This window comes from Azolla caroliniana, unplaced genomic scaffold (assembly GCF_043228905.1).
Source record: "Azolla caroliniana isolate FFs.n. ecotype wild unplaced genomic scaffold, voAzoCaro1.0.p SCAF_10, whole genome shotgun sequence".
Classification (NCBI taxonomy): Eukaryota; Viridiplantae; Streptophyta; class Polypodiopsida; order Salviniales; family Salviniaceae; genus Azolla; species Azolla caroliniana.
The window spans coordinates 21276590-21303302 of record NW_028230445.1 but is presented as its reverse complement, the minus strand read 5'-3'; the positions used below and the strand labels follow the sequence as shown (position 1 = coordinate 21303302).

General features: G+C 37.3%; 4 protein-coding genes across 4 annotated transcripts; 1 reads left to right on the top strand and 3 right to left on the bottom strand.

The window, feature by feature from the left end:
- Positions 1-1038: 1038 nt before the first annotated feature.
- Positions 1039-2736, bottom strand: LOC147859555 (BTB/POZ domain-containing protein At4g01160-like). Its single transcript, XM_087326315.1, has 3 exons — positions 2520-2736; positions 2242-2388; positions 1039-2118 (listed from the first exon to the last, which is right to left on the bottom strand). Exons 1-3 carry the CDS (start codon positions 2734-2736, stop codon positions 1271-1273), a joined length of 1212 nt encoding a protein of 403 aa, XP_087182441.1. The 3' UTR covers positions 1039-1270.
- A 1284-nt stretch (positions 2737-4020) lies between these two features.
- On the bottom strand, positions 4021-5769 carry LOC147859554 (BTB/POZ domain-containing protein At4g01160-like). The gene is made up of 3 exons (XM_087326314.1): positions 5556-5769; positions 5325-5462; positions 4021-5212 (listed from the first exon to the last, which is right to left on the bottom strand). The coding sequence occupies exons 1-3, from the start codon at positions 5767-5769 to the stop codon at positions 4080-4082; spliced, it is 1485 nt and encodes a 494-aa protein (XP_087182440.1). The 3' UTR covers positions 4021-4079.
- Positions 5770-9156: 3387 nt separating this feature from the next.
- Positions 9157-14300, top strand: LOC147859553 (uncharacterized). The gene is made up of 5 exons (XM_087326107.1): positions 9157-9605; positions 12585-12737; positions 12981-13122; positions 13406-13647; positions 13874-14300. The coding sequence occupies exons 1-5, from the start codon at positions 9216-9218 to the stop codon at positions 14078-14080; spliced, it is 1134 nt and encodes a 377-aa protein (XP_087182233.1). The 5' UTR covers positions 9157-9215; the 3' UTR covers positions 14081-14300.
- Positions 14301-15547: 1247 nt separating this feature from the next.
- Positions 15548-25586, bottom strand: LOC147859552 (lysine-ketoglutarate reductase/saccharopine dehydrogenase bifunctional enzyme). The gene is made up of 24 exons (XM_087325919.1): positions 25385-25586; positions 23788-24069; positions 23624-23710; positions 23359-23488; positions 22192-22365; positions 22011-22102; positions 21791-21913; positions 20164-20239; positions 19902-20073; positions 19705-19801; positions 19457-19623; positions 19315-19372; positions 19100-19240; positions 18700-19020; positions 18462-18542; positions 18087-18152; positions 17893-18010; positions 17670-17799; positions 17145-17224; positions 16909-17067; positions 16446-16816; positions 16137-16316; positions 15992-16061; positions 15548-15802 (listed from the first exon to the last, which is right to left on the bottom strand). Exons 1-24 carry the CDS (start codon positions 25403-25405, stop codon positions 15744-15746), a joined length of 3255 nt encoding a protein of 1084 aa, XP_087182045.1. The 5' UTR covers positions 25406-25586; the 3' UTR covers positions 15548-15743.
- Between the last annotated feature and the right edge of the window lie 1127 nt (positions 25587-26713).

Sequence of the window (26713 nt, the reverse complement as noted above, 5' to 3'; positions counted from 1 at the left end):
GAGGTTTTTGATTTTGTCCAACAAACGATCTCTTGAGAACTATATAATGATCACAAGAGTCAGGTTCACTTCTTTCAGCAATCAAACACCCACGGGCTTCGAACAGAAACCAAACGATTAGGTAATGAATCACGAGACTCGTTGAGGTGCACGAGAGCCAAGGTGAAGTTGTTAATGATTGTAGTTTATTTGCTACACCAAAACTAAAGGATGTCCCCCTAATACTCTTTTAGTATTATCTCCTCATGATTCTCCATCCATCTCTTCTAATTATATCTTTTAACTTGACATCATATGTCGTCTTGTTTTGAATTTCTTGTTGTGTGTTATTGCTTCTTTTCTCCTTACACAATCTCATGTTCAAATGTTGGGGCTACACTTCATTCCAAATTGATCCGCAAATACCAACTTCTACTAAATCTGATCCGCAGATAAGCATACTGAAAGGAGACGATTAATTTCGGGTCTGCGCTCAATTTCGTTGGCATTTTATTGAAGTAGTGAACCCATTTCCCTCTCTCCCCCTCTCTCTGCTCTTAGTAATATTCGTAGTTTATAGATATATTTAGAATCCATTATTATTATGTTTTTATGTGGAGTCTGAACACCCCAAAAACAGAACTTTACTTAGTAATATAAAAATAAAAAAGCTGAATCCATCACCTAAAGCAAATACCTGAAGGTACTAGTTCATTTCAGAGGAGACCTGTAATTTTCTCCAAACGTCTAGGTCTTAGACTACAGAATCGATCGATGTAAATATATTTGGCACATAAACGATACTCTAGTTCATCACGTGATCATATAAGCTACAACATTTGCCAGGCGATTGACACAACCGTGTTTAATTAAAAATATTGAAGTTGTACAAACATCAGTGGCTAGCTTTTGTTTCGATCAAAATTACATTACCACGTTAAGAAGGATCTGTCTTTCGTTTTTCCTAAACATTAATAGAATCAAGGACAAAATTCATTTCTTTCATACACCCATTTCAGGGTGGCAAAAATGTCGGGCCAATATTATGTATAGTTTCAACTACAAATCTTAAGCTGGAATTCCAAGCACAGCTCGAAATGAACAAATGTCACCCGACCAGCAATAATTTTTGGTAGCAAACCATCCATTCTTTGTCTCAGTGTCCACGTACACACTTTTGTATGCACTCCATACACACAATGATACTGAAGGCCTACCCTGATCCCCCTCTACTGTATTCGGGACACTGAAATAGTCTACTGCCAATAAATTTGGATTATCTGAGAGCAAATCACATCGCTGCAGCTTCCACTGCATTCCAATTGAAGCAACGCAGAACCCTTTCCGAATAACGACATTCTCCAGGCGGCAGCTTATCCAACTCACTAACAGTAACGCTGAAAAAAACTAGCCCATGATTATTAGGAAGATTCATGCGAATAAACGTCACTGGCAAAGGATGATGGGCACGCTTCCTAAACCTCATATCTCCAGATTCTTCCGGGGCTTTCCGCGCATTTTCAAATCGGGACCCTTGATAGAGCAGAGCTTCGATGATCAGCGCTCGCAACAGGCAGTCAGCTTCTCTACTGTCAAACTTCTTTAGGTATTGTTGAAGACAAAACCATTCCATCAATGGCCAACGAATTAGCTGACCAAATTCACACAATGCGCGATCTTTTTCCTTATCGCCATCATCACAATTCTTACAATTGGCAGAAATCCACATCTCCAGCATCTCAAAGGCCTTTTCTTCGTATGGGATTATGAGACCATCAGAAGCCAATAGGATACGAAGCGCATGTGGTGATAATGTTTGCCACTCTCTGATCTTGGCAGAATCCCAAGCGGAAGAGTGTGTCCACTGGAAATGGCTGCATAAATATGAAGACGCCAGACACAATAACTTCTTCACATCCTCAGACTGCTGAATCTGCGATATCTTACAAGCGTCCAGAATTTGAACACTAATTTCGAGCGTCATTGTCCATTCCTGCATCATTTTACCGCATAGGTTGATACATGAGTTCACCTCAAAACGATTTGCCATCTGAAACACTGCTATCATCTTGGCGGATGTATTAGCCTTCACTTGACTACAGTACAGAGACTTAATCATGACGATAAATGTAGCTACTTCTGCACCATTAAATCAGTTTTTGTAAAACGTGAGTAATGCAAATGTTCATAAGAGAACTTCAGGAAGTAAAGAAAATCACTTCTAGTAGTCGTGAAGCAGAAAGGGATCCATAATCTTCTAACCTTCAGGACCACCCAGGGAAACCACCACCTGCGAAGAAGAAGAAGAAGAAGAATCTAGGCTCCTTTTGTCCAAAATGTCTCGAAAATACGGAGAACGCTCGGCTAAAAGCAGGGAACTCACATGCAGAACTGCGCCATCGCCATGACCTCCTCCTGAGTCTGCTGTTAAGCGAGAAATGATTGCGTGCTCAGTACGAAGGAGTGTATATAGTCAGTCAGTCAGGAATTTGCAGGATTCAAGACATCTGTTTCGCTAACATTAAACAGAACATTATTACCTGCGGATTCGGATAGTTTAGCGATGGTAGTTGCTGTAGAATCATTGTCCTGTAGCCCATGAATAGTAAGTGCTGAAGGATCGGAGACGATCAAGCGCAGCTTTAAGTCGCCATATCTTCGATCGTTGAATCCAAAGATCACTTGCTCTTGCGCTTCTGCTTCCTCCTCCATCGCTTCTTCAGTGACTTCCACCATCTCTCGCTTTACATCTGCCATTGATGGGATGGATGGATTGAGAGATGCTGGCGCTCCGTCGTTCTGTATATCAATTCATGTAATGGAAATAAATGAGTGTCATTATTATTCAAAGAAAAGAATCAATCATCAAATAAACATAATAACGATAATGGGCCAAAGTGGGCTTTATATAGAAATCCTCAATGTAGTGCCACACTATATAGACTCATAATTTAAAGAATATTGATTAGGTATCCTTATGAGAGAGAATCCCACTCATAAGGATATCTAATCAATATTCTTTAAAGACATTTACACGTTGTCAATTAACTAGATAACACCGCCTAGTTCTTCATGTAACTAGCTAATGTGTTCTTCTTGCCAGTTGCAGTGGGTTTGGTACACAATATGTATGTATATATACTCTTAATGGTAGAGGAAATTAATTGCAAACTGATATAAGTTACGTTGATTCTCTTCCTTTTCAAGCCCATATAGAAGATTCAAGAGAGGCTTTGCATACGTTGTTAACATGTTTCTGTGCCCTTCACATTAACAATCGCACATGCTACTCATATAATTAATTGATGAAGTAATTCTTATCTCAACACCAAAATTCTTGTGATCAGCCCTTCACATTAACAATCACACTATGATGGATTTCAACTTTAAAATGCCCTCCAATCTTACATGAAAGGGATACCCTTCATTCCAGATAGATTAACGAATATCAACTTCTATTAAAACCGAATCCAGATCCTAAAATGTGCTACTACTGAAAATGACGTGTTCAGATTACCAGTTTCTGGTCTACGTTTAGTTGTTCGCATATTATTAAAAGAAGCAATGAAGCCATCTCCTCTCTCTCTCTCTCTCTCTCTCTCTCTCTCTCTCTCTCTGCTCTTAATTATTAGTAGCCTATATAGATATATTCAGTGTGCATTATAACTGCTACTATTACTATGATTTTTGGTTCCCTTCCCTGACACTCCAAGAACTGAACTTTATTTAGTAAGATAAAAATTATTAAGCTGGATCCATCACTTGAGGAGAATACCTCAAGGTACCCGTTCTTTTCACAGGAACCCTGTAATTTGCTCCAAACTCCTCGGTCTTGGATTACAGAATTGATGTAAAAATATTTGGCACATAAATGATATTCTATTTCATCAAATGATCATAATATACAATATTTGCTACAATCATATTTGGTATAAAAAAAACTATACAAACAGCAGCAACACCCAAACTTTGTTTTAATCAAAATTACACTACCGCGTGAAGAAGGATCTGACCTCTTTCCTACAAATACACTGGAAAATTCGTTTCTTTGATCCACCCATTTCGGGGTGGCCAAATGTAGCCTGATATGATATATGGTTTCAGCTATGAACCTTGGCCCGATTTTCAAGCACAGCCCGAAATGAACATATACCATCAGACCCGCAAGTATCTTGTGCAACAAACCATCCATTCCTTGTTTCAGTGTCCACATACACTCTACGCTTTGCATGCCAAACAGACAATGATACTAAAGGCCTACCGTGATCCCCTTCTACTTTACTCGGAGCACTGACATAGTCTACCGCCAATAAAATAGCCTGCCCATTGTGCAAATCACCTTGTGCCTGCAGAAAAGAAGGCCAGTACCCATCAGTAAAGTTTGGTCTCCTCAGCTTCCACTGCATTCCATAGGGACCCATCCAGAACCTTTCCGAATAACGGCATCCTCCAAAGGACAGCTTCTCCAACTCACTAACAGTAACGCTGAAAAAAACTAGACCATGATCATGAGGAAGATTCATATGAATGAATGTCACTGGCAAAGGATAATGGGCACGCTGCCTAAACCTCATAGGTGCTATACCATTTCCAGATTCCTCCGGGGCTTTCTGTGCATTTTCAATTCGGGAAGCGCGATAGAGCAGAGCTTCTATGATCAGCGTTCTCAACGGGTGGTCAGCTTCTTTACTGTCGAACTTCTTTAGGTATCGTTGAAGACAAAACCATTCCATTAATGGCCAACGAATGAGTTGACCAAACTCACACAATGCACGATTTTTTTCATTGTCCTCATCATTACAGTTTTTACAATTAGCAGAAATCCACATCTCCAACATCTGAAAAGCCTTTTCTTCATATGAGATAAGGAGACCATCAGAGCCCAGTAAGAGGCGAAGCACATGTGGTGATAATGTTTTCCACTGTCTAATCTTGGCAGAATCCCAGGAGGAAGTTTGTGTCCACTGAAAATGACTGCATAAAAATGAAGATGCCAAAGACAGTAACTCCTTCACCTCCTCGGACTGCTGCGGTATCTCGCAAGCATCTAGGATTTGAACACTCATTTCGAACGTCATGGTTAATTTTTGCATCCTTTTACAACACAGTTTCACACATGGTCGCACCTCAAAACGATTTGCCATCCGAAGCACTGCAATCAACTCGGGGGTTGTATTAGCTTTCACTTGGCTACAGTACAGAGACTTAATCATGACGACAAATGTAGCCTTTTCTGCATCATATAAATTAAAAATGTGATTAAATGCATAGGTCGCACACTCCAGGAAGTAGAGAAATCACTTCTCCTAGGCGTGAAGCAGAAAGGTATCCCATAGTCTTCTAACCTTGTGGACGGAGGTAAACGACCACCTGTGAAGACTCTGTGAGGCTCCTTTTGTCCAAAATGTTTCGAAAATACTGCGAACTCTGACCTAAAAGCAGGGAACTCACATGCAGGATGGCGTCATCATCGTGACCTAAGTCTTTTTAAGCGACAGATTGCGTTATCAGGACGGAGCATACAGTCAGGAATTGCAGGATTCAAGACATCTGCTTCGATTATTACAGAACATTACCTCCAAATTCAGATGTTTTGGCGGTCGTACTTGCTGGAGAATCGTTTCCCTGCATCCCATGAATAACTGCCGAAGGATCGGAAACGATCAAGCGCAGCTGTATGTCGGCATATCTTCGATCGTTGAATCCAAAGATCGCTTGTTCTTGCTCTTCTGCTTCCTCCTCCATCGCTTCTTCGGTGACTTCCTTGGCTTCTCGTTTTATATCTGCCATAGGAAGACGGAGGAGGAGGGATGGAAAGCTTCGTCGAACAGAGAAGATGTTGTGTTGTGCGTAGGCGGAGATGGCAGTCGGTCGTTCTGTATGTATGTATGTATGTATGTATGTATGATGTATGTATGTATGTATGTATTTCAAAGATGAGTGTGGCATACCATACATACCATAGCTAAAGCCTAAAAGTCTCATTCATATACATAGATATATCATATATACATAACATAGTAAGAATGAATACTAAAAGAATCATTATTGAAGGCCACATGGATGAAGGCATATATACATACATACATACTTATTTACATACATACATATATACATACCTACACATACCCATTTTACGGGCTTGTGCATATTTGCACCCTAAACCGGTCACGGACGGTACGCTACGACGCAAGTTTCGAAGGGTTCATGCGATTTGCACCGTCGGATGATTATTCAAGAAAAGCATGTGCCTTACTAATAACATATAGCTATGACTAGCCTGTAAGGTTGTATCACCAATAACCTGGCTTTGCCCCTTCTACTATCATGGCTAAACCCGGCCCTGACCAATCTTTGTCACCGATATCTTGGCCCAATGTTAGTAACCCAGCTCACAATTTTTTTCTGCTAGTATGCTGCGTGAAGAGATGATCGATCAACTGACCTTTCATTGAACTGCTCGTTGAGGTCAGTTCATTCATGGAAATTGAAACCATAGGAAGGCACGAAAAGCAACTTGCCTTAAAAATAATTGGCTTGTTCTACTAATCACCCCAATGATCGAGTAGGTATTTAAAAAGAATACAATGGTCTATAGAGTTTGTCTTCTATAGCCCTTTCATTTACCTCTACATGGCCCTTTCTCTCATTTACTCAGTACAAGAAAAGGAAAAAGAAAGTAAACATGACAATGAATGAAAGTCCAAATATTTTCTTGCATAGTTCCAACTTCCTGCATATGCATAAAAGAAAGTTGCGTAGTGGAAAATGGAAGATTAAATTGTTAAGGATAATTCTATGTATTAGAAATTGATGGGTATTAGCAACATATTAATGCATCTCTCTACATGAATCAACCTCATTACCAATTAGAAAACCATGCATGTTCTCTACATGAATTGATGTAATTTATCTCTAAAATCAATACCAATTATAACATCGACTCATTTGTTGAGATCATTGATGAACTTGCACAAAATTGAACCTTGAAGAGAAGGTTAAATTTTGTTCTATGTTGCATATTGGCCTAGCCCCCCTCTCATAGATCCCACTCTCTCCCATGGACATAAAAAATATCATTATCGCTATTACTTTCCATTGTTCATAAATTATAGATATGTAGAGTGAACTTTGAAGTAGCCTACCATTATATATACACAGATACATAGTTATTGATATCCTTTAGGAAGGTTCAAGACTTATAGATAACTACTTTCTAGCTAGGACATAAGCTTCCGACTCAATAGTTACTTTCACTATTATAATCTTTACAATACCATGTAATGGTATTGTGAAATGCACATAAGAGATCAAAATCAGTCTAGTTAGCTTATTACTTCTTACTCAATTTATAGTTTATACAAAGGTACCCATTTGGGTTGGCTTAGCTTAAAAGGGTATGCTAAAAGGGTGGGTCGGCTTAGGTACATGCATCCTAAAAAGGGTGTGATAAAAGAGTGGCACAAAGGCATACATGCACACCACGATATTATATCTTTCATTTATTTGATTTTTAAGTTTGTGATACCCACATATAACATAGATTTTTTGGCCAATAAGTGGAACAAGCTTTCAATGGACACTCATGTTTGCCTATCCTTTGTCAAAACTAATTAAATCGTGATTATTCAAGTACAATCACATTTGTATACATACGTACATATATATATTCCCATGCCCAATGCAACTAACAAGAAATAAGCTTGTGGATCAATGGTAAGAGTTGTCAGAGAGAGAGAGAGAGAGTCTTAAGGAGATCATTTGTGTCTACATCATGCCTAGAAATAGGGAGAAACGTGCATTGAACAACTCTTACCATTGATCCACAAGCTTATTTCTTGTTAGTTGCATTGGGCATGGGAAAATGTTGCTTGCATGACACGAATGGGGTACACTAAATAATGACGGATGTTATCATAAAAGGTGATATTGCACATCTTTCTACCCAAGCACATCTAAACCATTCAATTATATGTTGTTACAATTATGCACTTGGTCACAAAATCCTCTAGAGCGAACAAAAATATGTCTATTTTTTTGTGAAAAAGCAACATTTATCGATTGCATGCCTCATATGATGACCTTTATCTAGTGTAGGTAGTATGTATGAATGTGTAAGGGTTCTTAATGTGTTTTTGTTGGTATAAAAGCATACGAACCAATGCACGCGAGCATGCATGTATGTGTATGTGCCTAGGGGTAACGTGGGTACATAAGTGTAAGGGATTATCTCAGTTTTATCATTAGCATACCTAATTAAGAAAATAAGGAAGATGGAGAATATGTATTAATTATCATCGTTTGATTGTTTATTTGTATGGTGATTGATACATTACCAAAATTGACGATATGCGAATTGGCTACCATCAAAGAATAATTGTTGAGTACAATATTTCTAAAATCCTAGAATGGTTATTTTCTAGTCATGAAACGTGTTAGTTGATGTGATGTTTTTATGTACTTTTTATCATCCCAACCTCTTTGACTCGGGGGGCATGTGTAAAAATACATAAATGATAGGCTCTATTAGAAACAACTTAAAATGGAAGGAAGAAAGATGCTAATCACAATCTCAAATGCCACTCTTCCATCTTTTATGTTGATTTCATTACTATCAAAAAACAATTCCTTCCGTTAAGAAGCATCTTAATAGCCAACAAGATAGCGTCACATGTGCAAATAACATTGACATGAAGACAAAGCCTTTATTAGGATCGATAATTTTTGCTGGAAATTGTGCGCCTGCATCATTAACTGGACGATGATGGAAGACGGAAAGCCTTCGAGCGCCGTATGGAAGTCCATGAAAATGAGCGTAGCTGGTATAACACAAAGAAGCTTAAGTTAAGTAAGTGCCTTTGAGGCGTGTCGAGGCGAGTTGATCTTTATCAAGAAGTTGTTCATGAACACACAGCCGGGGGGGGGGGGGGGGGGGCATGCAAACAATCCATACGTATATCATCATCATTTTCTCCTTCTTTTCTTCATCATCATCATCACCATTTTCTTCTTCATCATCATACATATTCCTATGTTTTCCCGTACGTGTACGTACGTACGTACGTATGTATGTATACAGATGATCTCTCATGTACACATACATACATGAGAATATGTACTGTAATTTTGTGACGATATGCTTTGGTCCCTTATTTATGAATGTTTCCCAAAGAGGATGAAAACAAGAAGCCCATATCCCATATAAGCCCGTGTCAACAGATGGATCTAAAAACACGATGAAAGGGGGAGCAGAAGAAGCGATTGCAGCAGGATTAGGGTTAGGGTTCCCCTACTACGAGGCCAGAGCAGGACATAGATTCATGACAGGTGCTGTAACTCGAGAATGGCTTGCACAGGCGGAATCAGCTCGCCCGTTAGATTCTTCATCTTCCCCATTGTTTCCTCATCCTCATCAGCATTCTTCTTCCTCCACTTCCTCGGTTGCTTCTGCCTATGGATCCACGAATTTTAGTGTGATAGAGGAATTTAACTGTTGGCGCAGTAGGCCTGAACTCGCAGAAGCTGTGGCTGCCATTAAAGCCCTCACTGCTGTCATCAAGCGCAGTGAGGCAACCACCATGATGGGTCTCGAAATCGAGCTCAAAAAAGCATCAGAAGCTCTCAAGGTAACCTTACCCCCCTTTTGTTAGTTCTTGCGAAAAACTTAGTCCTGCATTTTGGTTTTCGAACGAGATGAGAAACTCTGAAAACATCCCTTTCTTTTCCCCTTTGGAAGGTCTCAATCCACCTCTTCGTCATTTCTGTCTTAGTTATTAGAAAGGCCTCAAACTACTAAGTATTTCTTTTCTGCTCTTTTGTTTTGTATCTGAAGAATCCGTCGATGATTTCAAGATACCTACTTCTCTCCCATGATTTATTGTTTTTGTAGCATAGTTGTCCTATACAAATCTTTGAATTAAAAGAGCCTCAGAAACTCTCAAAGCTACCCTTTCCTTCCCATTAATTCGTGATTCCCTTGGGTACTAAGAAGGCCTCAAAAGACCTTTGATGTTATGTTGTTTGTAGTTTTAGTATTGAGTAGACCGAAGAAGCTCTCAAGTCACCACTTTCCCGCCCGTTTATATCTTGTATTGTTTTTCTTGTGTTAAATAAAAAGACACCAGGGCTCTCCAGATATCCAGTCTTTCCCATCTATTATGGTATTTGGAAAAGGCGTCAAAGATATCAAGGTATACCTGCGTTCCTCCTTCTGTCTGGTTTCTATTGCTATTGGAAAGGCCTGAGAGTCTATTGAAATACCCCTTCTCTCATCCTTAATGTTCTCTTCCTTATCTTGTCATTTCAAAGACCTCAGAATCTCTGAAGGTACCCATTGCCTTAGGCTTATTTCTTGTTTGTTTCAATTCGATGTCAAAAAGACCTCAGAAGATGCCAAGGTGCACTTTCCATCTTTCTTATTTCTAGTTTTTATTTCGTTTATTAAAGACAGATCACATGCTTTCATGGAATCCCCTCCCCTCTCCCATATGCCTTTCTTTCTTTTGTTTATTACGATATTGGTAATATAGAGACCTCAAAAACACTTCAAATATGTACCGGAAGTGCTAAGAATATCAGAAATATTGATGTAGAATAAATCTAGACAAATATGAGTAAAATTCCCAGTAAATTCCTATGAAAATGTGATATTTCCTTCCAAACTTACATATTTTTATGCAAAAGCCAATCAATAAAGAAATAGGGAGGATAAACAAATGAGTATGAATATGATTGTGAGACAATTGTGAAAACATTTGTGTGTTTTTTTTAAATTTGGAAGTTCATAGGTCCTTTTCAAGTTTCCTCCTGGTTTCGAACTTGGTTTAGTAGTGTTTATATGATGCAGATCCCAGGATGAATCATGGTGGAACTAAGTAGTCCTCAAAAATATTAGAAAGATGAGGGAACGACTGAGAAAATTTTTGAATCCTTCCATGTGCTTTGAATGTTCGGAGTTTCTTATGAAAAATGTTGTTGAAAGGACATTCTTAATTTGAGTGATTTGTCTGGTTGATTCTGTTGCTGAATGAGACAGCCTGCTAACGAAGCACATCGCCGTCTAGGCCACAGAAGATTGAGGTAATAACAGGTCTGTGATGCCCGTAGATGTTCTGGGCCGCATGTGTGCCACACTGATCAATTCAACGAGATTACAAACTAGATCAATAGGTCTGGGTAGTCTTTAGAAATTTCATCAAAATGGGGATAGATCATTGCAATTATTGATCTTTGACTAGAATTCCTATTTTGCATGAGTCATCAGCTTATATTGACTATGTACCAGCCTTTATAAAATCAGACAGATGTATATATACACATTTTAGTCTACTAAACCTTAAAGTTGAAGATCAATAGGTCTGGGTAGTCTTTAGAAGTTCCATCAAAATGGGGATAGACCATTGCAATTATTTATCTTCAACTAGGAATTCCTAGGTTGCACGAGTCATCAGCTTATATTGACTATGTGCCTGCCTTTATAAAATCAGACAGATGTATTATATATACACATTTTAGTCTACTAAACCTTAAAGTTGAAGATCGATAGGTCTGGGTAGTCTTTAGAAGTTCCATCAAAATGGGGATAGACCATTGCAATTATTTATCTTCAACTAGGAATTCCTAGGTTGCACGAGTCATCAGCTTATATTGACTATTTGACTGCCTTTATAAAATCAGACAGATGTATATATACGCATTTTAGTTTACTAAACCTTAAAGATGCCAAATCGATAGGTCTGGGTAGTCTTTAGAAATTTCATCAAAATGGGGATAGATCATTGCAATTATTGATCTTCAACTAGGAATTCCTAGTTTGCATGATTCATCAGCGTATCTCGACTATGTACCTGCCTTTATTTACAGTTTTTTCTCATAAGAAAACACATTTTCTTGCATTTTCCTATTAATGAAGAAATATGAAGGAGAAGCAAATGAATACCAATACTCATAAAGACTATGGGATTGGGAAACTTCTCCAACCAAGTCTTTAGGGACTAGGAATTTTGCTCTGATTCTAGGTATCGTGGGAGTCAGCTCTTCTGAGCTTCATCATAACACATGAAAATGATTGAAAGTAAAATGACTATTCTGCCACCCCAATAGCCACAATCTGGCAGCTCCCCTATGCTGTGGTCTTGCATGAGGACAATATGTTTGCTGCTGTAAATTCATGTTGCCTCGCCCCTTTGGGTATGACCTTGAGACTGTCCTGGCCTCACGGGCTCTCCAGTACTGCACTCTTTAGTGACCCAACTGCTAGTCATCTCCACACTTCTCTCCACAGACACGGAACATTTGATGTGCAACCAATGTTGATGGTTGAACTACAGCACACTTTTTCCAGGACTGAAGAAAGATTGTAATGTTTTATGTTGTATACTATGCTTCAGACTGTTTTTACCATAGCATGTCAGTGAAAGACCAATTTCCTTGAAATTATATCTCTCTCAACAGAAATTAGATGTTAGATGTGATTTTTGTTTAAAGAGGTTAAAGGCTATCAAATGCCAGACAGGCGCATAGTCCTTGCTTTAATATAACTGTAGTATCTTAGTATTTTGCAATTTTTATTATTTTGACATAGATCTCTTGGTTAATTCCTTCAGGCTTGGGATGAGACTTCGATATCTTTGTCTGCTGGCTGTGAACTTTTCATGAGATATGTGACTCGAACATCAGCATTGGAGTATGAAGATATTCATGCTGGAAAAGCTAGACTTATTGAGCGTGGAGAACGTTTTGGTGAAATTTCTTTAAAGGTAAATCTCTTGAAATTTTAGCTTCTTTTTCTATGAGCTTTGAAGGCATATCCTTTGAAATTGAGTGAATTCAAGTAGGCTAGTTTTTCTTTTTCTCTTATTGGGGCCCCATCTCGATTGCTTTTGCCAAACACGGGCAGGGGCAGGAGTTTATAACATGTTGAGGCTCAGCTTTTTTGTCAACAAATAGATACTTATTGCTGTAGTTTATTCAAATATATATGATGCCATAGTCTTGTGCAGGCCCGAAAAACCATTGCCATGCTTGGACAGGACTTCATCCGAGATGGGAATGTAATCTTGACACATGGTTTCTCTAGAGTAGTGTTGTCAATTTTGCAACTTGCTGCATCAAACAAGAAACATTTCAGTGTCATATGTACAGGTGTTTCTCTGCCTTTCACCTAACATTTGTGGTCAGAAGCTTGCAATTGATCTAGCATTTGTTAAGAACATAAGACTCTGCATTTAAAGATAAATGAGTTGATTTATAATTTGTGATGATTTAGAAGACCACACTTTCTATTTATTTATTTTTCTAGCATTTGTTAAGAACTTGAGAAAGCATATAAATATAAAATGAGTTGATTTATCTTTTATATTATGGACTTAAAATGCATATTAACGATCATATTTTCTTGCACTTGAATATGGTTATGGGTAATCAGAGGGAAGACCTGATAGCACGGGGGTGGAGATGGCAAAAGAGATGGTTGCTATTGGTGTGCCTGTAACACTTATAATAGATTCTGCTGTAGCATACACAATGCAACGGGTGGACATGTTGCTAATTGGTGCCGATGGTGTCGTCGAAAGTGGAGGCATCATTAATATGATTGGAACTTACCAGGCAGCTATGGTGGCTCGGACCATGAATAAACCTGTGTATGTTGCAGCTGAAAGCTACAAGGTACTTTCTCACCTTTATAGATGATTATTCTCTGTCATGTTGCCTTTGACAGACAGTGCAGACCACCTCTAAACGAAGCATATTTATCTATGGAAAAAGTTTCAAATCTGGTTTTAATTGTCTTAACATATGGCAGTATGAATCTCTCTTTTTGTTTACAAGAGTATATATTATGATAGTCCTAATGTACTGTGAGTTTCTTTTTGTTTCTTTATTTTTTTTACAGTTTGCAAGGATGTATCCATTGGATCAGAGAGATATGTCTCCAGCACCGAGGAAGGTGGATTTTCAAGTTGCATTGCCGCCTTCAGTTGAGGCTGAATGTTCAGCTAGAGACTATACTCCACCACAATATCTGACTCTTCTATTTACTGATCTTGGTGTGTTAACCCCCTCTGCTGTAAGTGATGAATTGATTCAACTGTACCTTTAGCACTGTCTGGGCGTTGTCCATATTTTGATATCCTGGCACAAAGTTTCTTACTTGAGATAAAGTTATTGCTGAGAGTAAACTCTACAACATTAAAAAGAAGTGCTTGGTATACAATGATCCGCATGGCCTAGTAATACATGTGATGAATTTGAGCAATGTCTTTAGATTTGCTTATTCCGGCAATTGTCAAAACATATATGAGAGAAACATTTTATTCTTAGTGGTTATAATTTTGCCATTCTAATTAAAATCACAGCTTGAATTGTGCTTCATGCTTACATGTCAAGACTTTGATGAATGGTGTCTAATGAATGGTATCTATATAACAAAAAAAGCACCCAATAACTGGATTTGCTTTTGCCATTCTATTTTATTGACCATAAAACAATCTTGACGCTCTGATGTCTTGATGTTGAATCAAATTGCTCCTTAACACAAAGGAATGTATCTGCATGGCTGCTAAGATAATTCTTGAGATTCTATTGTGCATTGCATGTAATTTCAGCAGTACCCTGTGCAAATAGTTGAATATATTGCTGCTTGTTCTCAGTTATCCCCCTTTGCCCCTGGTGTAATCAATTTGTCAAGTCAATTCAAAAGAAAACAGCCTAAAAGATGATATCTTAAAAGCAATTCTGTTGTAATAACAGCCAACCCCTCAAATTTGTGCGTGTGTGCCTCTTTTTGTTCAAATTCAAGCAATCGTCTAATACCTAATTGAGTTGCAATATCAAATATCATATTGGCACAATAACATCCCTGGTACATGGTTATAAAATACAAACTTATACCAAACAATGAAATTCAATCAATCGACTAACTTCTACTTGACTACAGTCTGCAATATCATATTTGACATAGCATGTTGATCCCTAGTACATTTATTTCTCAGGAATGATCAGCCTTTCTTATTATTCAAGGAATCTCCCCATCTCTAATCAATTACAACTTTTGAATAGCTTGCATTATGTTTCAGAGTTCTAATGACAATGCATATACGTAACTCTAGAAAGGCTGCATTTATTATCAATTCAGAAAATCAAGTCACACATTTGGACAGTTTGTGATAGTGACGTTCTTAACTAGAAAGCACATTTGAAAAGTGAAATTTGTTTAAATGAAAATGTACGCACAGTTCATTTGAGTAATTGAAATTATGGTTAAATGTATTGCCAAAACAGCAAAAATTTATGTATATATTTAAAAATGGATGTATGATTAGCAGGTGAATGAAATCAGGGGTGTGTAGGCCAATGATTTCTTATTACAATAATGAGCAAAATCGGGGTACAAATTCTTAATTATATAAACCTTGAAATCATTACTAATGATCAAATACGGATTGTTGCCTTGTAACAGTAAATTTTACCTTCAACTGAAATATCAATAATAAACTTCATCTGTTTTGCAGAGGTTTGCTTTTATCAAATGGTGTGAGTTTTACTTCTCTCCATAAGATGATCATATGATCTCCATGATTTTACTTTTTATAAAAATTAAATTATAATCAACAATGCGAATAATGTATATACATTCAAAATGCATAAACTTTTTTTACAGCTTCATGAGAAAATATACAGGTCTTTCAACACGACTGTATCTGCACCTCTGAAATTATGTATCACTTTTCACTTCAGATTGCCACATATTGTCGCATTCAAAGTTAAATTTGATCTGTGTGTTCTCTGACATGGATACCAGAAGATTCTAGAATTTCCAAAACTGAAAATCAAGAAAAAAATATGATGATAAAAAGGTCACATAAAACTGAAAAATATGATGCAATAAGCTTTAAAGAATACACTGTTTTAGTGATTATCTATGCAAAAAAACTTTAGTCGTTTCTTTACGTTACTCTCCAAGATTAAATATTCAAGGACACAATATATGAAATACTACCTAGTTCTGTACCTGGCATGTAGATCTCAGGGTATAGGGGACGAACCACACCCTTTGTATTTAACTTTCCTAAAAGAAGTAACTGCAATACCAGCAGAAGTCCGTAAGTGTCTGTAAAAAGGACATTCATATTCCCAAAAAGGAACAAAATACATACCTGGGCTCCTATAGCTGCTGGTAGGCCAACAGTGCGGGCCATTGCACTGTGTGGTTTTTGAAATGGGTCAGTCATTCCAACTTGCACATCCCCAAACTCTAGAAGTGTTGCCACATGCTTTTCTGAAGGTCTGCTGTCATCGAACTTTATCTTGATTTCATGATGCAGAAGCACCATATCCTGTAGAATTATTCAAAGTCAGCTGACACCATGAAGATCCAATGTCCAGGTACCTAATATATCTTCCCAAATGTTTGTATATAGAAGATAGAAAATTAAGGCTACACAGAAAAACCATGATTTTACTACCTGTTCATCAGGTGCAAAGGTGAGCTTCTCCTCCATTCTTGAGCAGAGAACATCGAAGGCACTGCTGCATGTTGTAAGAATTGCATCTTCAGCATCAAGACCCACATGCCTGATGCAATCAGATAACCTCTTTGCAGTGCTAAGGTTTTCACAGCACCCCAATCTAATAAGGATCTCAGGATCATTTTTCAAACACCTAATATCAACAACTGTGGTGCCCTTTTGTTTATTAAAATTTTGAAGGAGCTCTTTGAACAAGACACGATAAGATGGCCTTGATTGAGTTGAAAAGTTGCTTTCCTGTAGTAGAGTGCAAGCTTCTGTATTGAAATACCCCAGTTTTGCTAGAGACTTCATAATGTCACTGTAGCCTGCACAGATTTAATCATTATATGCCATTTGGTTTTGAAATTAATTTTAATTTCAGGGTTTTCCATGCAATGACATAATAAAAAATACATGCCTTCATAGCGTAAAGTTGCTCGGAAAACTGTAGCGGCTTCTCCTGATATCCCATACAAATTACCATACTGGAGAGAATCACGGTTAGGTAGCCTTTCTAGGGCAAAAGCTGGAAAGTTGGGAATCCGAAAAGGGGTTGAAGAGCTGAAAAGTTCATCCCCTGAAAATTTAACATGATGGAACTATTATTAAATGAGCATTGAAATCTACCTTCTAGGCACATCCAAAAACATTTACCTGGAACATTAATAATCTTATCTTCATCTTTGTAAATTGCAGGATTGCGACCTGCTTTCAATGCTCCGGCAGGATTCCAACTGTATATATTTACATATCGAAGGTGGCATTCACGCATATGAAAGAGGTATAACATAGGCTATAGATTATGTGAGCGAAAATGTTAGCAAAACCAAGAATCGTCCAATATTTTTTGGAACTGTAACCTACTTCAAGAGCTACTCTGATATCTCATTTTAGGACCTAAATTGATTTATTCAATTATTCAATGATATAGACTTCAGTCTACGTGATAACATGTATTCTAGACTAATAAACTTACTAATAACAACAATTCTTACATTCCAACATAGGATAATTGGCAACTTGTGTTTTCGATTTCAAAATTAGATCCAATGGAAAACAAAGAAATTGTTACCATTCATTGATGGCTTGAAAAAAAGAAAAGCACTCATGAATAAAACCAAACAAAGAGTAACAATCATAATAAAACTCACAACATATGATTGGGAATCTTTAACTCACCTAAATTTGTATCCCAAAGGGTTATCAGCACTAGCGGGAGCTGGAAGGCCACCACAATATGAAATAAATGACTCAACACGACCCCCTTTCTGGTGGGCAGAATCAATCATCTTCATGGCCATCATGTGATCTGAAGACCAAAAGCTTTAGCTGGCCAGTTATAGTGACATCTATTGAGATTACATGACTTCAACCAAAGATCGAATAGTTGTGAGAATAATACCAATTCCAGGGTCTAATCCCATTTCACAAAGCAGGGTAACATTTGCTTGCTTGGCCTTCTCATGCAGGGCCGCCATCTCCATGCTGACATAGCTGGCTGTCACCAGATGTTTCCCACTCTACACAAAAAGCAAAGATGAGGTAAAGTAGATTTCCATTTAAAAGTTATGGAACCATTACAGAAGAAGTTATCACCTGAATACAATACGTTGCTATTGTCGTATGAAAACTTGGAGGCAGCAAACTTATCACTAGAGATACCTGTCGAATAGAAAACATAAAACGATAAATATCATCTACATAAATAAAACAACCTGGTTATGTGTATAATGAAATTATTTGGAGGAATCTTTGTCATATTTTATGTATAGGTGTTTTTGATGTGTACTCAGTTGAAATTTAGATCTCTATTTGAATGCCTTCAATTATCAATCACTCTACTTATCCTTCATTTATGTTATTCAAATTTGGTAGATGCAATGCTGACATGATAATGATCTCATATTCAGGAAAGTTCTGAAGTGCATGCATGGCTCCCTGTGATGGATATGTGAAAGGCATAGTGCACACCTCCGATATCAATGAAAACAGTTGTTCTTTATCTGAAACATCCACCTGCACAGCAGAAGTGTTTGGTATCCCATTCGTAACCTATAATATAACACTAAAAGTCAGAACTGAAATTTTATATTAATGTCTTCAAAAGGTCAAAAAGTAGCCAATGAGACTGAAACCTTCATCTGTGTGAATCTTATAACAGGAGAAAAAAAACATTTAAAGCTAAAGGGTTATCCAATGCTAGATTCACCTCCACAGCATCCTTGAGAAACAAGGAAGCCACTGTAACCCATAGTTGTGAATCACTTCGATCTGATCCAAGGCCATGGTAAGCTAGGTAGTTCACAACAGGTTTGCACATTCTACCTGCTCCAAATATTAATACATGTGTCGACTTTTGGTTTTTGCCATTACTTTCTGATCTCAATACACTGTCTCTCTTCACAGTTGCTGGAAGGGACTTTTCCTCATTCAAGAATGGTCTTCTTGTGTTCCTTTGTTGGGATCTATGAGCTACTGATGCCAACAGATCAACAATATTGGATAGAATGTCTCCAGACTTAGCAATAACCTGTTCACTTCAATCTTTATCAGTTATAAGTTGGATGCATCCCAAATATCACCCTATCAACATGAAATTGCCCATATACCTCTAGTTCTGCATGTGATGTTGAATCAACCGTCTGACCCAGTTCACAAGCTGCCAAACGGAATTGACCGCCAGCATTTTCAATGACATCTAATGCTTCATTAATCAATAGATGATCAAATAGGTGCCCATCAAGAGAAACCTGTGAACACAATGTAAATAAATTTCCTGCTTTGAGTAAAACGATTAATAATATAATCTGTTGAAGGAGACTACCATGGTTTTATACTCCATGCCACTCTTATCTCTTGTATTTGCTTCCAAAGCAGATTTTCTGATATAAAAGCATTTAGTCCAGAAGCATTTAATTACAGGGCCAGGAGATTCGGAAAGTAATTCTTAACAAAATTCTGTTTACCTGTTATTAGAGAGACGCATGCGATGTATGTATTCATAAAGTAAAGTTAACTGCCCTTTATGAGCAATGCATGCCTGCTGCACTGGTAGCAACAACTCTGAAAGAGTGCTGACACTGACCATGTTTGGAAGGAATGGAAGCAACACTTCTCCAAAATGATTTGTAGACTGCACAAAATTATATGCAATATAATGAGATAATGCTTGTCATACATGACCTCAAGTTGTTTAGAAATCCAGACAATCTACCTCTCTAGCCAGCTCTGACGGAAGGTTATCAGTAGCCAAAATTATTATCCCTTTCCCATTCATATCATTGTAATAAGAATTTGATAGTGGATCATACCTGAATGCACAACTATCCTTATTAAATTTCTTGAAAGTTGAAACTCATGAATATATAGTCATATTCCAAATTTCACGTAAGACTCTGAAAGAAATCATACCTATAAAAAGGATTTTCACTTGAAGTTGTGCGTTTGACACACTCAATAGATCCTCCAATATCACAACTAATATCAGCAACACCAATGAGTCGATTATGCAAACCTACCACACTTTGTAACTGTCCATTCGTAAGAAGTCGTGGAAACCTACTTTCCCAATAAATACAATTCACTGAAATTGATGCCAAAACAAGAAATCAGATTGATATCAACAGACTTTTAATTAAAAAATATATGGCAACAACATGAAGATTATTCTCACCAATGACAGATGCATGAGGGGCAATTTTCTCATGAAATATTGGATAATACCGCTCTGGATGAGCATAATAGTTATCCTGGCAGATCATTGAGAAAGAAAGAAAGAAAGAAAGTTATATTAACGTCGTCGAAGACCAAAATTGGCCCATGAGACAATTGATTTACAATAAAAATGGGGTATTTACCCATTCATTGAGAGAATTTATTTATTTAGACTTTCAACTACAATTTTGTATTCATGTACTGCAAATAATGAAGAATCAAGAGTCAACATGTGTAATATGAACAATAAATGTGTAGAATTCCTTAACCAGCTTTCAGAATATTAGTTTTCTGAATCTGAGGTTCATGTACACTTTGGGTATAAATCTCCATTGAAGCTCATGTGATAAGAATAGACTATTTGCAGTGAAAGTTTATGATCACTAACAGTCAAAGTTCAGACTAGATTTCTGTTTCTGAAAAGAGCATGTTTGTCTTTGAAGAGATTGTGGATATGAACAATCTTCAAAGAGACTTACAAAATATAAATTGTATAACATTTGCTTTCAAACATCAAAGAAATGGCCAAGAATGCCAACCACTTTGTGGATCGGTACACAGTGATGGACAGACATTATTTACTTATGGGAAAGGGGAAATTTGGAGGATGGTAACCTGTTCATTTATAAATTACGATGGAGTATAGGGAAAAACCTCCCAAATAAGAGTTTTCCTTTATTTCCCCAAATGGCCCTGGCCAACCATTAAAGAGAGGAAACAAGGATGCGTTGACAAGACAACTGCTCAATTTAGATCCCCCTCCCTGGAGTCAATCAAAGACATTGGGAAAATAACAAATACTTGGAAGAATTCAGAGAAATAAAGAGACTCTCAGCTAGTTCAGAGTTTCGAAGAGTTATTCATTCTAATCATTTCTCAAGCTAAGCAGAAGCAATCTAAGAGTTAAAATTCTAAGACTTTTTCATTCTAACTCTCTTTTACTTCCCATTTCTATTATTGACAAGCTACATAGAAGTATCTTTTAGCTTTTGCATCAATTAGATGAATATCCAAAGTTGAGGGGCCATGTGCATTTCATATTATTATAGAGAAGGTTCATTCAACAAAGGTGCCATGCAAGCTCACATCTAAGTCTTTAAGAGTGCTAATTAGGCAACGCTCCTACCTTTATGAGGCCATCTCTAAGATTCTATTACGAGGGAACCACCACTAACCAGCATTTCCAATGTTGGATTATAAGCTAGCGAAGTTGCTTGCAATCATGGCTCTTCAGAGTGATGAGCCATGTAAATATGTATGACTGAATTTTCTCGCCCTATAAGACCATCATATTATATGTTGGATGCTATTTCCTTACAATTCATTGACAAAACATAAATTGAACTAAAACATTTCTCATCGTGAAAAGAGCCTTCTCATTGATTGATGTATGGGAATATTATCCCCCTAAAATGATATGTAAAACATAGAATTCACATCATTAACTTTTCTATTCTATGAAATCGGAAACATCATGCATTTTTATTTATGTAATGAATACTGTTCCCCGCTAAAATGTATCAGCAAAACATAAAATTTACATTGTTAACTCTTCCATATTATGAACTCCTGCACATCCTGCTTACTTTATGAAATTTCTGTGTTGGATCCTTTGGAGCCACCATGTGCTCTGTAGTTACTATGCACCCATAAACTTCAAAAGTTCTTTTGTTGCACTTTGGCCCCAACAATGAAGTAGCTTCTTGTTCCTAGATACCATAGAAATTTCCAAAATGATAATTCAGATGTAGAGAGATGTAAGACTATCTAATAGCTGCACAACCTACAAGAATTGAGAATGTTTACTTTGACCACGAAACTTCCTAGTCTAGGCAATTCTGCAGGCTCAACAAACTTATGTGGCAGCAGGCGAAAAATTTCTTGCGCTCCTTGGGACACTGAGAGCAATAACAAACAATCAACACCACCATTTTTGTCTAATTGAACCAAAGATAGTAATTCGAAAAAACATTTTGACGTTTCTTACCATTTCCAGACCCTGTGAAAATAAACACTACAGGACTGATTTGAGATGGTAAACCATTTGCTCTTATTTCATCACCAGCTTGAAGAACAGCAGCTTTTGCAGCACTTAGAGATGCATACATGAATGATGATCCAATAGACAAAAATGGTGTTGAATATCCGAGGCTTAGATACCCTGTAAGATAGTTATTTTCACATGAGATGTAATGTATTCAGCTGAACTAGGAAAGTAATTTAGAATCCTACAAGACTAGCATAGAATAGAATTTTTCTTTCCCTCGCTCATGATATTCTGCAGCCAACAATTTATTTGAATGAAGATAGTATTCAAGAAATGATAAATAATGAATTCTTTTAAAGTAAAAAAAATCATCCATAACATGAGAGTCTATTATTAAACATCATGAAAATTTCTACCAAAAACGAATTCAAAAGAACTGCATCAGTATATTCGTGATTCTCATGTACACCTCAATTTGTAGTTTCATATGCATAGATAAGGAACTTCAAGACATTTCTTATCACAACCCACTTTCATAGGAAAGGTCTTTACGGGTTCCCAGGTACATTTTCTGGTCTATTACAAACAATCAGAGGGATTTCAAATGATCCTTTCTGAAGAATCACAGAATCTTCCTGAGAAAGCATCTTACTTTATCAGTAACATTGATGATGCTACCGCAAAGGCTGCTATTTCACAAGTGGTGTGTCTGCAGAAGGTATGGAATCAATTCTTCACATAATGGTTCCTTATCAAATTGTTTGGCGCTTTTTCATCGGCTTTTAGGAAAAACTCTTAGAAACAAACAGCGGGCTAAGCATATGACATGTATGCCAGAGACAACTAGTGGCGAGAGTGTGGGGAGACGAAAGCCTTACATGTAGGAATCAACACCACAAGGCTTAGATATCTGTTTTCACTATGCCATGTATTTCACCTCTTTGAAAACTTTAGAACCATTGGTCGACAATTGTCATGAACTATTAATGCACGCATCAAAACACACCCCAGTAGAAACACCCAAACCCATTATTCCATGTAAAGATGCTTACAGTGTTGTAGACAGGAACTTTACATATTCAATTATATTGCTCTGTTGATTATGCATGCACACATTGAGATTCCTAAACTCTCTATGCATGCAACACCAAGATTAAGAAGAATTACTTTCTCCCAGCCCCCGAAGAAAATCAATCATCCCTGCCCGTCCTGCATACTCCCCAAATGCCACCAGTCTCTCTCCTTTATCTCCAACAATCCGTTCATAGTCATACAAAGAAATATTCTTGGCAAGAACCTTCATAGAGAAGACATCAACAATTTTAGATCATGACAACATTGTAGAGCACAAACCATTCTAGTAGATGAGAAAGGATGACGATATGAAATATTCTATTAGCACCTTCAGTGGGAAAGAGCATTATCATCATACCTCATCCAAGAGTGGCATATTCTCTGGTTGAGCTTTATGAGTATGTGAGAAAAATGCATATGCTCGTTCAGGCAGAAGAATCCCTAACTGCGTATTAACACATAATTTTAGCCAAATTAGAAGAAATGAAATCTGAATAATGTGCTTGAACCTGTGCAACTTACCTCAGGCTGCTTAACACCAAGAATTAGGCCACATTCAGAGAGGTCCTCTGAGATCTCGCAGCCAACATTCTCATATTGGATATCCTGCAAAACCCTCTTTGTGGAGGGCTGGACTAGGATGCGTTTCACGCCACCGTGTCTTGATCCACGACCAGCATTAAGAAGCCTAGCACAATGAGCTGGGGTTAAGGGAGCTCTCCTTTCCCATATTTTGCTGTTGCTTTCCCTCTGAATTCCTAGAATCCCATTCCCAAGCATGGTGACGACACCAGTACTCCCTTCCTACAGAATAGCCCACATTAACCACATTCAGTAAGATAAAATCAGCACTAAATTGTGATGCATAGAAGACAATGCCATCCAAAGACAGAAAATCAAATGCAACATTTAGTAGGAGGAAACACTTATTCTGCATAACACAATTTAATGCATTAATGATTCTTATTCACAAAATATACTGTTGAACTAGGCTTAGAAATTAATCATGGCATTACGTGCATAGCGCAATCTGAACCATTAACCCTAAAATGCTTGTCATTGTTAATCTTTAGATGAATATGAATTATATGTAGCACTGGGCATGACATTAAAAAACGTTTATCCAGCGCTAAGTATAAATACAGACTAGTTTAATAAGGAAAAATTAAACTAAGATGCTAGAAGTTGTCTTTGTAAAGAAAAAACTGTATCTTCTCTCTTGTTTTTCCATATTAATGATCTATGTTTTAGGCAATGTGTTTTCTCTGTTTCTTTACTAGTTCCTGCAACAAAATAAACCAATTGTAAAAGGATAATATTAAGTCAAGGTTTCCTCAGCGTAATTGTTATCTCAGATATCAGTTTCAGAAGGATAAATTAGCTGACATTTTACTCTTTTTTTACCACGTCCTGCTATATAAGATTTCTCTTCTTGTAATAAAGAAAGCCAAGTTTTAGCAGCATCAAATCTTCTCTTTGTAATTTTCCTAGCAACATTCTTGAAATTTTTGTTTTAGAAGGATAAATTACCAAGGTTATTTTTTCTGTACTTCTCTTTCCTTAACGTAAGTAACCGTGTGCAGAAGAAAATGTCGAATGCAGAAATGAAAGACGTGGCATTTCCTTGCTTCGGGTCAAAACAATAAATATGGATACTTTTTCAGAACTTGTAATTAGTTGCAAAACAAGGAAACTGATTGCCAAGGATTTATTAAAGCCATGGGTTTTTTCCCAATATTGTTCATGTACTAATTGCATGCTCAAAAACAAGGATGGAGATTCTCGATCATAATTTATATTCTATTTTCGGGACCATAAAAACGGAGCAGGAATAGACAATACGAACAAGAGGAGAACAACGAAGAAACATAATATTCCTGATAGATTTGGAAAAGATGGATTGCAGGTTTTCATGGGAAGTTTACCTTAGAGGCGGCTCTCGGTGGATATGGCATAGTGAACCAGGAACAAAAAGAGAGGGAGAAAGTGAAAATCTCAGATGGAAAAAAATAAAAATAAACATATATCTTGGAGGTTATCGTGTACATGGCGGAGTGAACAGAAAACGAATGAGAGCGATAGAAGAAGAAGAAGAAGAACTCAGACCAAAAAGACATACCTTTGAGGTTCTCGTGCACATGGCGAAGCGAACAGGAGACGAATGCGACAGAGAGAGAGAGAGAGAGAGAGAAGATTCGACTCAGAAGAAGACTGTCGTGGACATGGCGAAGTAAACAGACAAGAAGCGCATGAGAGAGAGAGAGAGAGAGAAGGAAAGCAAGAAGCAAATAAACGTCAAATATATCAACCTTCTTCTTCTCCTTCTTCTTCTTCTTCTTCTTCATCTTCTTGAGTAGGTAGTAGTCTTTTAAGTAGAGTGTACATATTAGTATACGTACATACATGTTCTGAAACGACATGATAAGACAACACAACCACTCTTATTACCACTACAACTATGTACTTAATTACAATACAAAATACCATACTATGCGATATGATATGATAACAATACGATAAGATACCATACGATACAATACGATGACATTCTTATGGGCAAGCCAACCATGTAAGTCTAAGATACCATGCAATACATTACAACGAGATTCTTATGGGCAAGCGAACCCCATAAGTACAATGAGATTCTTATGGGCATGCAAACCCAATAAGTCTAGCTGACACAAACACAACCACCTTTTAGCATATAAGGTGGTGGTGCCCCACACAACTTGTTTTGCGAGAATTACAGATTTAATTTCCCCCCTTATAGCCTATGTACGTGTTTTCTGGACACTCCCATGGTGACCATCACACAAGTACAATACTTCCCACACTTTCCCACATATATGCATGTAGAACGTACGATACCTAAGTTAGTGAAACACATGTCGGATCATCAAGTTGTGAGGGTAAACCACTTCTTTTCGAGAGAGACTTGGATGGAAATGAAACTAGGCCTAGTATAAAGTCATTTCCTTATAGAACACGTTTTTGTTTTTGCTAGAACTCTTTAGCTTAAGTTCTATTCTTTTTATTTTTATTTTTATTTTTTTACTTTCGATGAATGGGTAAATACCCCATTTTTATTGTAAACCAATTGTCTCATGGGCCAACTTTGATCTTAGAAGACGTTAATCTCTCTCTCTCTCTCTCGCCAAGAGGGTGATTTGTTTCTCAAAACCTTTGTTTGTGCATTCCTTGATTAATCTTGAGTTATTTGTTCCTCAACTTTTGCATCGTCATCAAAGAGTTGTTTGTGTTTATCCAGAAGGGAGATCTACAAACATGTTGGTTCTTTTGGCTCCCTTCTTTCATTGCTTATTAAACAAGCCACTACCCGAATGAGTGTGTGCTTTGATATCACATGCTTCCTTCGTGGCATTTTCATACATATCCATTGAAGTGGGAACAAAAACAAGTAGACGGAATATTAACAATAGTGAAATAT

Excerpts from the sequence above, each read along its gene's own strand:
- LOC147859555 (XM_087326315.1), bottom strand. The coding sequence starts at position 2,736 with ATGGCAGATGTAAAGCGAGAGATGGTGGAAGTCACTGAAGAAGCGATG. Across the intron at positions 2,389-2,519 it reads TAAACTATCCGAATCCGCAG|GTCATGGCGATGGCGCAGTT; the intron begins GTAATAATGTTC and ends ACTCAGGAGGAG. Across the intron at positions 2,119-2,241 it reads TTCCCTGGGTGGTCCTGAAG|AAGTAGCTACATTTATCGTC; the intron begins GTTAGAAGATTA and ends TTAATGGTGCAG.
- LOC147859554 (XM_087326314.1), bottom strand. The coding sequence starts at position 5,769 with ATGGCAGATATAAAACGAGAAGCCAAGGAAGTCACCGAAGAAGCGATG. Across the intron at positions 5,463-5,555 it reads CAAAACATCTGAATTTGGAG|ACTTAGGTCACGATGATGAC; the intron begins GTAATGTTCTGT and ends TCGCTTAAAAAG. Across the intron at positions 5,213-5,324 it reads CGTTTACCTCCGTCCACAAG|AAAAGGCTACATTTGTCGTC; the intron begins GTTAGAAGACTA and ends TATATGATGCAG.
- LOC147859553 (XM_087326107.1), top strand. The coding sequence starts at position 9,216 with ATGAAAGGGGGAGCAGAAGAAGCGATTGCAGCAGGATTAGGGTTAGGG. Across the intron at positions 9,606-12,584 it reads AAGCATCAGAAGCTCTCAAG|GCTTGGGATGAGACTTCGAT; the intron begins GTAACCTTACCC and ends TAATTCCTTCAG. Across the intron at positions 13,123-13,405 it reads TTTCAGTGTCATATGTACAG|AGGGAAGACCTGATAGCACG; the intron begins GTGTTTCTCTGC and ends ATGGGTAATCAG.
- LOC147859552 (XM_087325919.1), bottom strand. The coding sequence starts at position 25,405 with ATGTGCACGAGAACCTCAAAG. Across the intron at positions 23,711-23,787 it reads TTGGTGTTAAGCAGCCTGAG|TTAGGGATTCTTCTGCCTGA; the intron begins GTAAGTTGCACA and ends GTTAATACGCAG. Across the intron at positions 20,240-21,790 it reads CAACACAGAAATTTCATAAA|GATAACTATTATGCTCATCC; the intron begins GTAAGCAGGATG and ends ATGATCTGCCAG.